Source organism: Mobula birostris, chromosome 24, assembly GCF_030028105.1.
Source record: "Mobula birostris isolate sMobBir1 chromosome 24, sMobBir1.hap1, whole genome shotgun sequence".
NCBI classification, from domain to species: domain Eukaryota; kingdom Metazoa; phylum Chordata; class Chondrichthyes; order Myliobatiformes; family Myliobatidae; genus Mobula; species Mobula birostris.
In genome coordinates, this window is record NC_092393.1 from 49920783 (window position 1) to 49936819 (window position 16037).

At 38.7% G+C, this 16037-nt stretch overlaps 1 protein-coding gene across 5 annotated transcripts in view; it reads left to right on the top strand.

Annotated features, from left to right (window-relative positions):
* cyth1b (cytohesin 1b) overlaps window positions 1–16037 on the top strand; it is a 265069-nt gene that overhangs the window by 219494 nt on the left and 29538 nt on the right. For all 5 annotated transcript variants that reach the window (XM_072242622.1, XM_072242617.1, XM_072242621.1 and 2 more), the window contains exons 3-6: window positions 1550–1614; window positions 9332–9398; window positions 12731–12849; window positions 14257–14337. In XM_072242622.1, the coding sequence (XP_072098723.1) occupies window positions 1550–1614; window positions 9332–9398; window positions 12731–12849; window positions 14257–14337 (332 nt within the window). The remainder of the gene's footprint in view (window positions 1–1549; window positions 1615–9331; window positions 9399–12730; window positions 12850–14256; window positions 14338–16037) is intronic.

Below are 16037 nucleotides of genomic sequence, written 5' to 3' on the forward strand. Positions count from 1 at the left end.
GAAAATCCAAATATACCACATCCACTGATTCTCTCCTATCCACTCTACTAGTTACATCCTCAAAAAATTGTATGAGATTCGTCAGACATGATTTTCCTTTCACAAATCCATGCTGACTTTGTCCGATGATTTCACCGCTTTCCAAATGTGCTGTTATCACATCTTTGATAACTGACTCCAGCAGTTTCCCCACCACCGACGTTAGGCTAACCGGTCTATAATTCCCCGGTTTCTCTCTCCCTCCTTTTTTAAAAAGTGGGGTTACATTAGCCACCCTCCAATCCTCAGGAACTAGTCCAGAATCTAACGAGTTTTGAAAAATTATCACTAATGCATCCACTATTTCTTGACATATATGTACTTTGATAATAAATTTACTTTGAACTTTGAATTTTGGCAGGTGGAGGAGATAACTGAGTCTAATTAAATTTGGGCTGTTCAAAATGAGAGATATTTAATGTACTGTTCTGATTTTCCCTTCTGCTATATCAGGTTATAGGACAATAGTTAAGTCTGTCCCGAACCTTGTGGCCCATCAGACTGGTGCTTATGCCGGTTTCTGTGGCGTGAAGCGACTGATAAGATTCCAGTCTGTCGCGAGGTTAACCCCCAGCATTTGCCGGTACCCATTTTCAGCTGGGTGGACTGGAGCAGTGTGTGGTTAAGTGCCTTGCTCAAAGACACAACACGCTGCCTCGGCTGGGGCTCAAACCCACGACCTTCAGATCATGAGCCCAACGCCCTAACCACTTGGCCACGCGCTACACTTATAGGACAAAAAGGCAGGTTGTATCAGTGGTGTTTGATCTGCTAGTATCTCCAACCTTGCAAAAGTTGAAAATGAGTTCTATTTTCAGCATTCTAGGTCAGTCTAAGAATGTATCCTGATTTTGGATTTACTTTTTTTTCAGTTTCAGAATCATCAGCCTTTTCCCATGGCATATTTTTCCCTACCAGGTATCAAGCTTCACTGTGGTGAAGTCTAAAAATCATGTGATTAAATTCTTGCTCTATAAAGGAATCATTTCCTACATTAATGTTTCTTCAGAAAACAGTCCAGGTGATGGTACTGCTATCCTGATGATCAGAGTACCTAATTCTGAATAACCTTTGGACATACAATTTCTCATCTTGGTGAGAGCTGAACTTGTCAGCAGGGCACAAACAGTCTTCAGCCTCACATGTTGATTCTGTTCCTCCTTCCGCAGATGCTGAGTATTGAGAGCATTTTCTAACCTTATTATGAGGAGTAATTGGGATATTACGCAATTTTAAATCATGTTGGGCTTTGTATTAAGGTTGCATATTTAGCTGTCATGGGCGTTTCTTTCTACGCTGATGACATACTGGCCTACACATCTAAGGGGAGATTTATCTGGCTTTTGTAATGAAATTGGAAGTACATTTGTTGTGAGTACACTTAAAAGACAATGACTTCAGGGAATATTGTTACCTTATTGTTTGATTTTTGTGTTTGGTTAATAAATGACTTGCTTGAGAGCAATTGCATGCTTGGTGGTGTTACTTATTGAATCTAATCCTTTTACAGCGGTTGAAGGATGAGATAGCAGAGGTTACGAATGAAATTGAAAACCTAGGTTCAACAGAAGAGAGGTAAGAACTCAATTCTATTTTCTCTTTGTTCCGTACACAGTACCTGCATTGAGTGTTGTCAAAATTGTACCTACTTTTAGAAGTATTTTGTTACGCAGAACAATTACATGTAGTTCTGCATAATATCCTAAACAATGGTACAATTCACAACAACTCACAGAGTGATTGGATTGATAACTTAATATGTAAAAAACATGTATTACTGGCCAACTTTTAGCTTAAAACTGCTGCCACATCAGAGTTGTAAGTTTAGTGGAAATTCTGCCGCAATACTATTTATTCATGGTAGTGGTGATGGGAAGTGTCATTGTATGAGGCTGCATAAGTCATCTGGCTCCCCTCTTGCCTCTTCTCCTCATCTGCCCATCATCTCCCTCTGATGCTGCTCTTCCCTCCCTTTCTCCCATGCTCCACTCTCCTCTCCTATCAGGTTCCTCCTTCATCGCTTTTATCTTTTCCGCCTATCACCTCACAGCTTCTCACTTCATTCACCCCCACCCCATCTGCCTACCTCCACCTGTCACCTGCCAGCTTGTACTCCTTCCACTCGCCCCACACCTTATTCTGGCTTCTACTCCCTCCCTTTCCAGTCGTAATGAAGGGTCTTGGCCCACAATGCCGATTCTTTATTCCTCTCCATAGATGCTGCCTGATCTGCTGAGCCCCTCCAGCATTTTGTGTGTGTGTTGCTTTGTTTCCAGCATCTGCAGGATCATCTTGTGTTTATTATATGAGGTACATTTGGCTGGACCATCTTATTTCTTCTTGTTCATTAATATTATAAATTCATCCTTCTGTAGTAGTTACTGCAGCAGAGTGACAGCAAGTTGGAGGAAATCCCAAGTTATTATATGGAGATTATTTTATGGCAGCTTCCATTGTCACTGTTTCAGCTTTTAAACATCCAGGAAGCTAGAGTGAAAAAGAGCAGATAAACCAAAAACAGGTTCTTAACAAGAGTTTGCATAAAATACTCCCATGTACAATAAATATTTGCCTTGGTTTCCAAGACTGCATTAGTTTTCAAATGAGTTAAATTCATTTTTTTTAACTGTAATAATATGGTGATAATGTGCTACCCCTTGTTAAGTTTTCAAAATTTAAAATTGCCTGTGAATCCCTATGGGTCTGTGACCAATGGTGTTCTGTAGTAATCAGTGCTAGGATGTCTGTGATATATATAAATCTATGTTCTATATAGAACATATGCTCAGTAGCCAATTTATTAGCTAGCTCCTATACAAAATAAAATGGCCACTGAGTGTATGTTTGTGCTCTGTAGTGTGCTGCTGTAGTCCACATACTTTAAAATTCAACATATTGTGCATTCAGAGATGTTCTTTTGCACACCACTGTTGTAATGTATGTTATTTCAGTCACTGTCACCTTCCTGTCTGCTTGAATCAGTCTGGCCATTCTCCTCTGACCACTCCCATTAACAGGACATTTTTGCCCACAGAACAGCTGCTTACAGGATTTTTTTTGTTTTTTGCACCATTTTCTGTAAACTCCAGAGACTGTTGTACATGAAAATCCTGGGAGATCAGCAGTTTCTGAGATAGTCAAACCAACCCATCTGCCACCACAGTCAAGATCACTTGGATCACATTTCTTCCCCATTCTGATGTTTGGTCTGAACAACAACTGAACCTCTTGACCTGATCAAGTTGCTGCCACATGATTAGCTAATTAGATATTTGCATTAATGAGCAGATGTACCTAATAAACGTGGTCACTGAATGGAAAAAAAGTATAAAATATATTGATTTGGATGAAAATGTGGATGGGCTGGTTACTACGCTTTCAGATGATGCATAAGATTGGTGGATTTGTGGATTCTGAAGGAGATTGTCAAAGTATACAGCAAGACATGTATCAGCCTGGTATATGTGCGAGGAAATGGCAGATGGAGCTTAATGTGGGAAAATATGAGGTGAAGCACTTTGGGAGATCAAATATAAGGACTTGCAGAGGGAAGCATTGATTTACAGAGGGACCCTGGTGTGCAAGTCACAAAAAGTGACAATACAAGTAGATGGCGTATGACATGTTTGCTTTGATCAGTTGAAAGAAAGACTGTAAAAGTTGATAAATCATGTTCCCAGTGTATAAAGCTTTGGTTAGGCCACTTTTGGGGTATTGTATGCAGTTATGGTTACTGCATTAGAGGAAAGATGTGTTCGCCCATCGTTGACGTTGATGAGGACCTCAACACCATTATGATGGTGTCGAGACTAGCGCATGATTTGGATTTAAGTGAGGGGGAGTTGCGCAGCATCGGCTCCACTCTCTCTCTTCCCACTTCCCATCTGGATCCAGTGGCAAGACAGAGTCGAGACGGCTGGAGAAGGGACTAGGCACAGTGGATGATCAAGGGCGTCTTCTGTGTCTTGTCGTGCTCTACACGTTCCACGACGCTTGCAGAGACCGCCTTCTTGACTGCTGGACCTTCCATTGGTCTCGTCTACTCAGTCTGCTGGAGTCTGTCTTCACATGCTGGATTAGACAACTAGAGGAAAGATACGGGGGCTTTGGAGACACTGCAGGAGAGGTTCACTAAGATGTTGCATGGATGAGATAGTATAAGCTATGAGGTGAATAAACTTGAATATTTTCCTCTGGAGTGATGGAGCCTGGGGAGGGCTCTGATAGAATTTTATAAAATCTTGTGGGACATAGGTAGATTGTCAGAATCTCTGCTCCGGGCTGCAGATGTGAAATGCTAAAGGGCATAACTTTAAGGTGAGAGGGGTACATTTAAAGGAGATGTTCAAGACATGTTTTTGACACAGTAGCGGGTGCCCAAACTGTGCTGCCAGTGGTGATATAGGAAGCACATACGATAGTTCAAGTTCAATTGTTATTCAATCATACCTATGTGTGCAGCTAAACAGAACAACTTTCCTCTGGGGCCAAGGTGCAAAGCACTGTATATACAGTCACACAGAGCACATTTAGTTACAATAGCATATACACTCACAAACTAAGATTAGCACAAATCCATGAGTGACATGTCCTAAAGACTGGTGGTGCATGGGATATTGTCCTGGAGCCTCGTTTCTGCAAGAACAAGTATGCACCAGTTCCTCATCTCCCGCAGAAGAAGGCAATCCAGTTTCTGACATAGTGCCAATGTGATTTCTTCTATAGACGATGAATTCCAAATTATAATTCTGAAAATTTAACTGAACATTGCAAACAATTTGCTCTGTATAGTTTAAACAATAAGAACTTGATAGCGATGGGTGTGTGGAACACGCAGCCACGGGCAGTGTAGAGGCAAATACATTTAAGAGACTGTTAGATCGGTACATGGACGATAGAAAATGGGATATGTAGGAAGGAAAAGTTAGATTGATCTTAGTGTAGGTTAAAAGGTTGTCCCAATATTGTGGGCTGAAGGGCCTATAATTATGCTGTGATGTTCAATGTTCTGTGATCTAAGGTCACAGAACATGGGACGCATTCAGAGGTATTTTGGGATTCCTACCAAGCCTTTTTTCTGTGTGAAGATTTTTATAGGCAGTACCAAGGCTTTCTGTTGTGAATCACTGATCCATTTTGAAACAAGTAACCATGTATGTCAGCAGAAAAAAATCTGTAAGGTTGTGTGAAGGGCTTGAATTAGATAATTGCCTGGCAATGCAATGTTAATATTGGATTGGCTTACCATTGCAACTTCCTTAAGGCGTGACACCTTCCTCCTGCTCTGCACCAGACTCTTGCACACCATGTTCAGCCTGGTTAGTGCCTCCTGCCAGTGATGCTGCTGCTGTTCTCGAGTAAAGCATCCCATGTTGTGTCAGCTGAGGCAATCTTCACTCCCACTCATCAGATTGCGCTCGCTTATTGCCAGTTCCTACACTGACTTCTTTTTGCCTCCGCATTCTTGGTCCAGTGACAGGGTGTTGCCTGGTCTATTAACTGTTCCAACCTTTGGAAAGGCTGAAGTGTGACAGAGATGTATTGTATTTACTAACTAGCTTTTCTAAAACTGGGAACAAATCTTATCCTGATGTGTATCAGCATAAGACATAGGAGCAGATTTAGACTATTCAGCACATTGAGTCTGCTCAGCCATATAATATTACCGATGAAGGGTCTCAGCCCGAAACATCAACTGTTCATTCATTTCCATAGATGCTGCCTGATCTGCTGAGTTAGAAGATAGATGAGTACAATACAGGTGCAGACTATTCAACCCACACCATTGTGCTGAAGCAGCTCAAAAACAAATCAAAACACCCTGACAGTAATCCCTTCTACCTACACCATGTCCATATCCTTCTATCCTTACATCCATGTGTCTATCCAAACTTTTCTTAAGTGCCTCTAATGTATTTCCCTCTACCACCATACCAGGCTCCTCACATCCCCCTTGAACCTACTCCCTCTCACCTTCAGTGCATGCCCTTTGGGATCAGGCATTTCAACCTTGGGAAACAGATACATACTGTCTTTACACCTTCCATCTTTGAACATCGATTTCTTGAACTTCCAGTGGTTTTCTCCCCCGCCCCCCCCCCCACCATCCCCATTCCTATGTCCCTCTCTCACCTTATCTCCTTACCTGCTCATCACTTCCCCTTCCTCTGGTGCTCCTTCCCCTTTCCTCTCTTCCTTGGTCTTCTACCCTCTCCAACAAGATTCCCCCTTCTCCAGCCCTTTATCCCTTTCACCAATCAACTTCCCAGCTCTTTACTTCACCCCTCCCCCTCACCTATTACTTCTTACCTTGCACTTCTTCCTCCCTCCCCCCCCCCCGCCCCCACCACCACCACCACCTTGCTCTAACTTCTCATCTTTTTTTTTTACCCCAGTCATGGCCGGAAACGTCGACTGTTTACTCTTTTCCATAGATGCTGCCTGGCCTGCTGAGTTCCTCCAGCATTTTGTGCGTGTTACTCTCTGTCCACTCTATCTATGCCTCTCATAATCTTAGAAACCTCTATCAGATCTCCCCTCCAGCATTTTGTATGTGTTACTCTTAAAAAAAAATTCTGTAGTTGCATTCATTTTTAAAAAAACACAACACCAAATAACTGTTACTTGCCCCCTCCCCCATACATATCTGTCCCAGAAACTTCTGTTAATGCTCCTGTTGTGTCCCACACATTATTAGTGCCAAATCCTAACTTGATCAATCTCGTTCCCTCTTTACCATGTCCACCCACTTGGCACCGGAAAGAGGTGCAGTTACCATACTCTATGATAAAATACATCCAAAAAATGCAGCCAGTTGATTGCTTATCTCTGGCGAGGGAAATTTGCTTCGGTTTGTATTCAAATATTCTGTAATGTATTGTAATATTACTATGATCCGATGGTTAATTATATTTTAGTTAACAACAGCGCAGTGCATCTCCTTCTCTTCTATTTGCCTGGCTTCCAGTAGAGGCTTGTGCACAGGGCACAAGGTCAGTGCTGATGCAAAAAAAAAAAAATTCTTTGTTTGATAGTGACAGAACAAATTATGTTGTTACAAGCTAAGCAGCTTCAAAACCAGCATGGAGTTTTTGGAATGTGATGAGAGCTTTCATCGGTTCAGGGCTGAAACATCAACAATCTGCTTTGTTATTCATGGTGAACATTGTTGTTAAGATGATTTTGTCAGCCATAAAGGAATTGTGTAGGAAGTTTCGTGCACCCATTCTTGTCTGGCTTAAACAAATGCCTAATTCGAAAGCTATTTCTGAATAGGTGCTAATTTTGATATTGTATGTCTACGGTATGTTTTTTGAGATATAGCACGAAACAGACCCTTCTGGCCCTTCAAGTTATGCCGCTCCCTAATTTAACCCTAGCCTAATCACTGGGCAATTTACAATAATCAATTAACCTACAAGAGTATGTCCTTCTCTTGTAGTTACATCTTCTAAGGGTGATTAGTAGTGAAGCATTATAATAGATTTTTTTTAAAAAGAAGGAAGTTAATAGCCTTTGATAACTGCCAAGCTATTAAGCCCTAGTTCCCTGTGTAAACCTCTCTGTTTTTTCCTTCCAGTCTCTCACTAAACCTGACTCTTCCACCAAATTGACATTCACATGCCATAGTAATCCATTTACAAACGTTTGTAGTTTAGTTGTATTTAGTTGCTTTACTACTTCAGTTCTGCTGTATAAATCAAGTTGCTTTTTTTTAAATCCAGTGGAAGATCCCAAAGATATTTCATGAGTCAAACTAAAAGCACCAATTGACAAAAAAATAGTTAAGACAAAACTAAACTATAAAACAGCAGCAATACTAAACTGCATATTTAAAGTGCAGGTTGATAGGTTCCTGATTAGTAAAGTCATTAGAATTTAGAGGGAGAAGGCAGGAGAAATGGGGTTGAGAGGGAAAATAAAGCAGCCATGACTGAATGGTGAAGCAGATGTGATGGCCTAATTCTGCTCCTGTGTCTTATGAATCCAAATTGTCGACTAGTCATTTCGCTCCTGACCTGCTGAGTTCCCAGCACCTGCAGTCTCCCGTGTCTCTTTCATATTCTTGTGTTACAGGTTTCTTTGTGTGGCATTTTGTTAATTTTCCCAACTCTGTTTACAACAGCAAAACATACCATAAAATATTTAGTACCTTGTATAATGTGGGCTCTGTGCCATTTGGATCAGGAACGTCCCAGGTTACACTTCTAGTCACAACTAATTCTTCTTCTGACCTTTCGTGTTGCTGGGCAGAAAAGTTTGGGAAATCACTCGGCATTGTTGTCTCTGAAACGCCGTCCAAAAATTGTGCAACAAAAAAATGCCGATGTTTTTACCTTTGGGTGGCCGACCAGCGAAGTATGCCTGTACACCACCTCATAGTTCATAATATGACTGCATTAGATAATTATATCATTAGGTGTAAAGCCATTAAGATGATTAAATATGGTATATAATTACCTTAATTATCCAGAAATTCTTTCTTTATCGTGCCTCGTATTGGTTCTATTGTCGGTTGTAATGGTTGGGAATTATTATCTGTACAATAGCAAGAGATAGCAGTCAGCCACATAATGATTGAGTTTATTTTCTTACCCCTCACCCTTCTCTCTTTTTCCATTTCTCATTCTGGCTCTCCCTCTTACCCCTTCTCTTCTCTTCTGCTTATCACCTCCATCTGGTGTCCCTCCTCCTTCCCTTTCTCCCACGGTCTGCTCTCCTTCCCTATCAGATTCCTTCTTCAGCCCTTGCCTTTTCCACCTATCACTCCCCAGCTTCTCACTTCAACCCCCTATCCCACTCAGCTACCTTCCCCTAACCTTGCCTTGCCTATCACCTGCCAGTTTATACTCCTCCTCCTCCCCCGGCCCCTTAATCTGACTTCTTTCAAGCCCTTTCTTTCTAGTCCTCATGAAGGATCTTGGCCTGGAACATCCTTTTTTTTCCATTCCTTTTTCCTTATTCCTTTCCATAGATGCTGCCTGACCTGCTCTTCTCTAGCATTTTGTGTCTGTTGTCTGAATTTCTAGTATCTGCAGAATCTCTTGTGTTTATGATTGGCTTTATATTGGCTTAAGTCCAGTAGTTGATAATTTAAAAAAAAACATTAAAGCTTAATAAAGTTCCCAGTTCTATCAAAGGGTTTTTCACCTAAAATGTTCACTCTTGTTTCTTTTCCCAAAGATGCAGCCTGACCTACTGAGTATTTCCAGCATTTTCTGTTTTTATGGCACACTTTAGTAATCAATGGCTGTCCTTTTCAATTAATGTGTAATTTTAATTCATTTTTCAGAAAAAATATGCAACGAAATAAGCAAGTGGCCATGGGCCGGAAGAAATTCAATATGGATCCCAAGAAGGTAAGAAGTCTTGTTGCTTCCATGTTGTCAGTGTTTTGAGTGAGGGTGCGTCTTGTTATTATATTGCTGAACATGTACATAGACCTCAGTTAATTATCACAACTGCTATTGGATTAAGTCAATGAACATACAAAGGAGAGGTTCAGGTGCAAGGGAGTCCTTCTTGATCTCTCTCAGTTTTGTGAGACATTTGTCCTTAGTTCATCCATGAGTATGGGGGAGAAGTAAATGTGACAAACCTATTTCAATCCATCAAGGGTGCTCCTTTCAGCAAACCTTGAGCAATTTTTCATATTGTGGTTCTTGCTTGCTCTATTGGGGACGGATGATATAGATTTGATAAAAGTTAATCAATTTTTCAAACACAATTTCAAGTTGACATTTATCTAGGTCACAGAACATTGGAGCAACACTGGTCTCAGAGGCTTATGATTTTTAAACAGTTGATAAGTATCAACGAATGAAGTTAATATTAAGGGGATAAAGATATGTGTGCTGCATATGTTCTTTTGTAAATTGGAAAAAGGGCTAGTTTTATTACTTGTCCTCAATGATAGTTTTTTTTAATGATGAGCTGTTATTCTTCTTGCCTGATTGATAAAGCCACCAAATGTGTACAGGTGAACAAACAAACAAATAACCACAGGATCAATACTGATAATAGTAGCTCACATTTACACATGTGTATGTACACAAAATAGGCTTCACTAGTAAAGTTGGTATTAAAATTTTCAACTATTTTATCTGAAGCAGAGTACATACTGTACTTTGTGTTGTGAGGTTGAACATTATGATGCAGGATATCAACCTAAAATGATAACTATTCTTTTGCTTGCACACATGCTGCCTTCCACTGAGTTCTTCCAACAATTTTTTCTGCACCGTTTTGGTCTTCAAAGTACAGCCTAATAATTCCATATTTCTAACAAATTGTTTGCTCTTCGGTGAAGTTGCTCAGGATTTCAAAGATGCATCTTCTGCATTATTCTATGATGTTATTTATGCCATCTTACATGATTTGTTAATTAGCGTTTTAAGGCTTTGCACTCAATACAGGCAATTTTATTTTCAAAGCTTGGAACACATTGATTTGAAACTAGGATGGCTAATTGAAGCTCATTCTGAAAACATCTGTCAAAGATCATTTTCAAAGTGGGAATCCCAAATGAATTCCTGTAATTTGTTTTTGTGAATACCTCCAAATAAATAGTAATGCAATTTTAATACTTTATGCAAAAAGAAAACTAATTGTATTTTTAAATTTAATTTCTTCATGAAAAAGTGATGGCAGCATCTAATTCTTTATAGCATCATAATATTTAAGGCATTTTGCTGTAAATGCACTACTATTATTATGTGAATCCTCAGATTTAATGATGTTATTAGCATACTTGCCTGTGTACATGTTTGCTACAGAAGTTACATGTGTAGGAAAAAAATGTTATAGATCTTGGTAGTGGTGAGAGGTATTGAACTACACAATAAATTAGTAACATGTTTCTTCATTGCTACTGTATGCTCAGATTTCAGTCATATTAACAAATATTTTCATTTACAGCTGTTATGGTACTGACATTATGTTAGCTACTTTTAAAAAGCATTTTTGTGCAAAATGATTTGAGAAATTGCTACGATCTATTTAGCACTTTATGGCTTTCTTATGGGAGAAAATGAAGTTTATTTGGAACAGGCCGGATATCTGTATTTTTGGATAGATGGTGGAAGTAAGGAAATATAATTAATTAAAATAACAAAAGTCATTATTTTACTCAACTACATTAACAGTAATATGGTTCTGTGATCTGTAAAGTAGCTCTCAACCACATGAACAGGTTAGTTATTTTTTGGATGATTATTCTACTTCACCAAGAGAGTCCCATTATTAAAGCACATTTTGGGATTTGTTGGAGACCGGCCAAATTGCATGAAGGGAGGATTCTTGTAATGTAAAAAGGTTTAATTATTGTAATTGCCTTCATTCCACTTCATGCTATTGCCAAATAATTGACTGCTAACAATTGGGCACTGTTGCATTGAACTGTTAGTGTTAAGCAAAATTGTTAGCGTTGAAAATGAATATAATACATAAATGATCTTGTATCTGTTTTCTAATGGATAAATACACTCAGTGTCCACTTTATTGGGTACACCTGCTCATTTATGCAGAATCTAATCAGCCAATCGTGGCAAAAACTCAATGCATAAAAGCGGGTAGACATGGTCAAGCAGTTCAGTTGTTGTTCATACCAAACATCTGAATGGGGAAGAAATATGATTTAAGTGGCTTTGACTGTGAACTCACTGGTGTTAGATGGGGTGGTTTGAGTATCTCATCTCTTGGAATTTTCACACACAATAGTCTCTAGGGTTTACAGGGAATGGTGCAAGAAAAGAAAAAAAAATCCAATGAGCAGCAGTTCTGTGGTCGGAAACGTTTTGTTAATGAGAGAGGTCACAGGAGAATGGCCAGACTGATTCAAACTGACAGGACAGTGACATTAACTCAAATAACCACATGTTACAACAGTGGTGCACAGAAGAGCATCTCTGAGTGCACAACACATCGAACCTTGAGGTGGATGTGCTACAGCAGCGGAATACCATGAACATACACTCAGTGGCCGTTATATTAGGTATAGGAGGTACCTAATAAAGTGGACACTGCATATAAACTTCTCTGATCATAGAAAATAAAAATCTAAAATAAAAACAGAAGATGGTGGAGCCATTCAGCAGGTCAGGCAGTATCAGTGGAGGGAGAAGCAGAGATTTTCTTTGCAGCAATTTTCCATGGTTTACACTGGTTTATTTTTAAAGCTACAACACATTAAACATCTGGTGCAGTAATATCCTAAGCACCTTATAATACTTGTGATTGCGCATCATTCCTGATTTTAAAACCCACAATTAACCTAAATCATAGCATTTATAACAGAATACTTTTGGTCTTTTGATCTACATAACAGTACATTAAAAAGCACATTACTGACAAAAGGTTCACACCAGTTTCTTGCAGCACATTTTTGTTAAACAAATGATACAGTGGAAACTAGTTTAAAAATTAATCTGTTTTCACCTCTGTACATTCTGTTTGATATTTGTGAAAGGTTTTAAATAGAATTCTGAATTTTTGTGAGCCTTGAAGCTGATTTTTAATCTAAATTTCTTGATTGTATCACATCCATTCATTCACTTACAAAAACATTGCACCCTCTTACTCTACTGGACTGTATTTTATTGTGCCCATGATAATGGGATAGGTTAAAATAAATCACTGATATTTATTGTCTTTAAAAGCATCAATTGAATTTCAAGTGTGTTCTTTGCTACAGGGGATTCAATTTCTGATTGAAAATGAGCTGTTGAAGAATACTCGAGAGGATATTGCGCAGTTTCTGTACAAAGGAGAGGGACTAAACAAGACTGCAATTGGGGATTACCTAGGAGAGAGGTAATATTGGTTATGGTTTATTAATTTTTGACTCGGTGTATTTTGTAACAACTAATCTATTTTTCACTCCAAACTAAATCCATATCAGCCTGTTTCCAATCTTCATAATCTTCAAAAGTCCTCACTTTTTTTTATTCTGAGTCTCTTTCTCTGAAATCTATTATTTTGGCTTGATACCTATCTCATGCCCATGTGTCATACTCAGAGCTAATTTATTTATTTATGGATTGCTACGCACGTTAATGTACTCTTTCCAGCACAGTAAAAATCTGATTAAAAGGTCCCATTTTAACTGAAAGTAGCAGCGTATCACATACTAACCCATTAACACATGTGTGTCAGCTGTCGCTGTCATTGTCTCGATCAGGATTCTGGCCCACTAGAGTGGTTATCTTTTGAAGTCGGGAGATGATTTCTTAATGCAGATTGCAATTCCATGGTATATCATGCACACAATTTGGAACCTTCAGTGGTGTGACTCCACCTGTGTGACATTATAATGGCTCATAAAAGATACTGCTGGAACCTCTTTAAAAACAAAAGGCAGGAAAGTTTCAATGGTTTGTGGGAAAAATATTACTTTAAATAAATCCACAATAATCAAAGTTCAAAATTCAAAGTCAATTTATTATCAAAGTATATATGTTACTATATACTACCCTGAGATTCGTTTTCTTGTGGGCATTTGCAGTACAACAAATAGAATCAATGAAAAATTACACACAAACCAAAGATGGACAAGCAACCAATGCACAAAAGAAGATAAACTACAAACATAAAAAAATTTAATAATAAATAGTACTGAGAACATGAGTTGTAGAGTCCTTGAAAGTGACTCCATAACTTGTGGAAACAGTTCATTGTTGCGGTGAGTGAAGTTATCCGTACTGGTTCCAAAGCCTGCTGATTGAAGGGTAACAATTATTCCTGAACCGAGTGGTGTGGTACCCAAGTCTCCTGTACCTCCTGCTCTGAAGACAGTAGTGAGAAGAGAACATGGCCTGGATGGTGAGGTTCCTTGATGATGGATGCTGCTTTCTTTTGGCAGTCCTCCTTGAGGATGTGGTCAGTGGTTTATTGGTGAATAACTCAATGGTCAATAATTTCTGAGTGCTTGCCACTATTGGTAAGCCTCCACAGTATTGTGTCCTCCATCCCATTATTTGCATAGAAGAGCCCAATTTCCAACCATGAGGGGAGTAGCATTCTGCTTGAAAGTAACAGCAGCTCACATGTTGATTGCAGTTAAAACTGAAGCCTCAAAACAGCTGTTGCCTCACAGATGTAATGCTGAGACTTTATAGGTCGGATCACATGAAGGACAACATTATTTTATTGCACTATTATTCTAAGTGACTTAAAAATGTAACATATATTCTGTAAATGTTGCATTCTGACCTCTTACAGGGATGAATTCAATGTCAAAGTTCTTCATGCATTTGTGGAGCTTCATGAATTCACAGACTTAAATCTGGTGCAGGCTTTGCGGTAAGAATGATTAGCAATGAAATGTAAAAAAAAATGATATTAGCATTTAGGCTGCCTAGCAGTGTTTGTTGTTTTTTTTTCAATCCTCAAGCACTTTGCAGATATTTTGCTCATCAATAGTGGCCTGTTGCCTAGGAAGTGACAGTGGGCTGATTATAAGGTTAAAATAGATGGTAAGTTTATCAAATGAATTTTTAGTCCAAACCCTTTACACAAGTTAAAATCAATCTTAAAATATTCTTGATTGTGTTATTCAATTGCATGTTATAGCATATTACGCACCTCTAAATAAATTTGTAACTAATTAACAACTCAGTTAGCTGTTGTCAATAAACAGAGTTTTTAATGCAAAATCCAGTATAGCTATTTAAAATACGGAGTATTCCAATTAATTGGGACACAACAGGGCCAGTATATTTTGCTGCAATTGTTGCTGTCCCAATTAGCCAAAGTCTCATGGAAATAGTTGAAAAGGTATATATTTAAAAATAAGATAAACTGAGTAACAAATTATGTGCTTAAATGAAATGCAGAACAAATTAGAGCACTACCAATGTTAACACTATTATAAAACTATCAGTTCCTATTAGTTATTGATGGAGGAATTCAACGGTGTGCGCTACTGTTCTTTTATTGATTGTAAGTGAACAAGAACTACACAGACACCTAGTGCAGATAATGGACTGATTTCATACAATGCTTTTGACGATTGCATCCTCCAAACCTTTATTTTTGTTGTAATATACAAGATGATTGTTGATACCTTTGTTTTTTGTTGTTCCTAACTTGCTGAAGTATCGAAATAATTTCATTTTCACTTTTGGCCATTTCTGGCATCTCCAAGCCTGAATGCTTGGAACTGCAGTGAGCAAAACAGTTCTGAATTGTCTTACTGTTTATTTCTCACTAACTATCAATGACAGAAATCACTGCTTTTTGAACACAAACACACTCAACTGACACTATTTAAAAATTGTTCGCTCTAAGTAGGGTTTTGTGTCTAATGGCTACATGAGTGCACACGACTGATGCTAGTTGGAAACTGTTCGGCAACAGTCTCCTGTCCCAATTAAATGGCATGGTGTCCGAAATAAACAAAGGGAATCCCAGCTATTTTCTTGATTAGATTTTGTTCTTTAATGGTTGTTCCTAATAAGTGGCTGCATCGGTTAACCGAAATCTACTGTATGTAAATTGCTGGATGTAGAGGGAGCCAAGTATTGTTACAAAACGTGACTACCTTTTAGCCGAAAGCACTACATTAGTTTGATCTATCATTTCAATATTCTAATAGGTTTATCACAGTATCAGAATGAAACTGTACTGGCTTGATTTTATTATGATTATGTGATTATATTCTATGCCTGTGGTTAATTTCATAATATGTGGTAGAAACGGAATACACAAAGAAGATCAATGCACAATTTGGGTTGCATAATCCTGTACCATTAGATTGGTACAGAAATCCAAAATTTTATCATTTTGGGAGGCATCATTGTGCTTTTAACATGGAAGGAGATTAGTTTGGATTGTTTGGAATTAAATGCCTTAATTGGTTTCATGCTGCATTTACAGAAAGTGGAGAGGGATAAGTTAGTTAACCATGATGAAATTGCAGAGCAGACCTGATTGGCCAGATGGCCTAATTCTGCTCCTACGTCTTGTGTTCTAATAGTTTTAGCGATCTCCAAGTTCCTTAG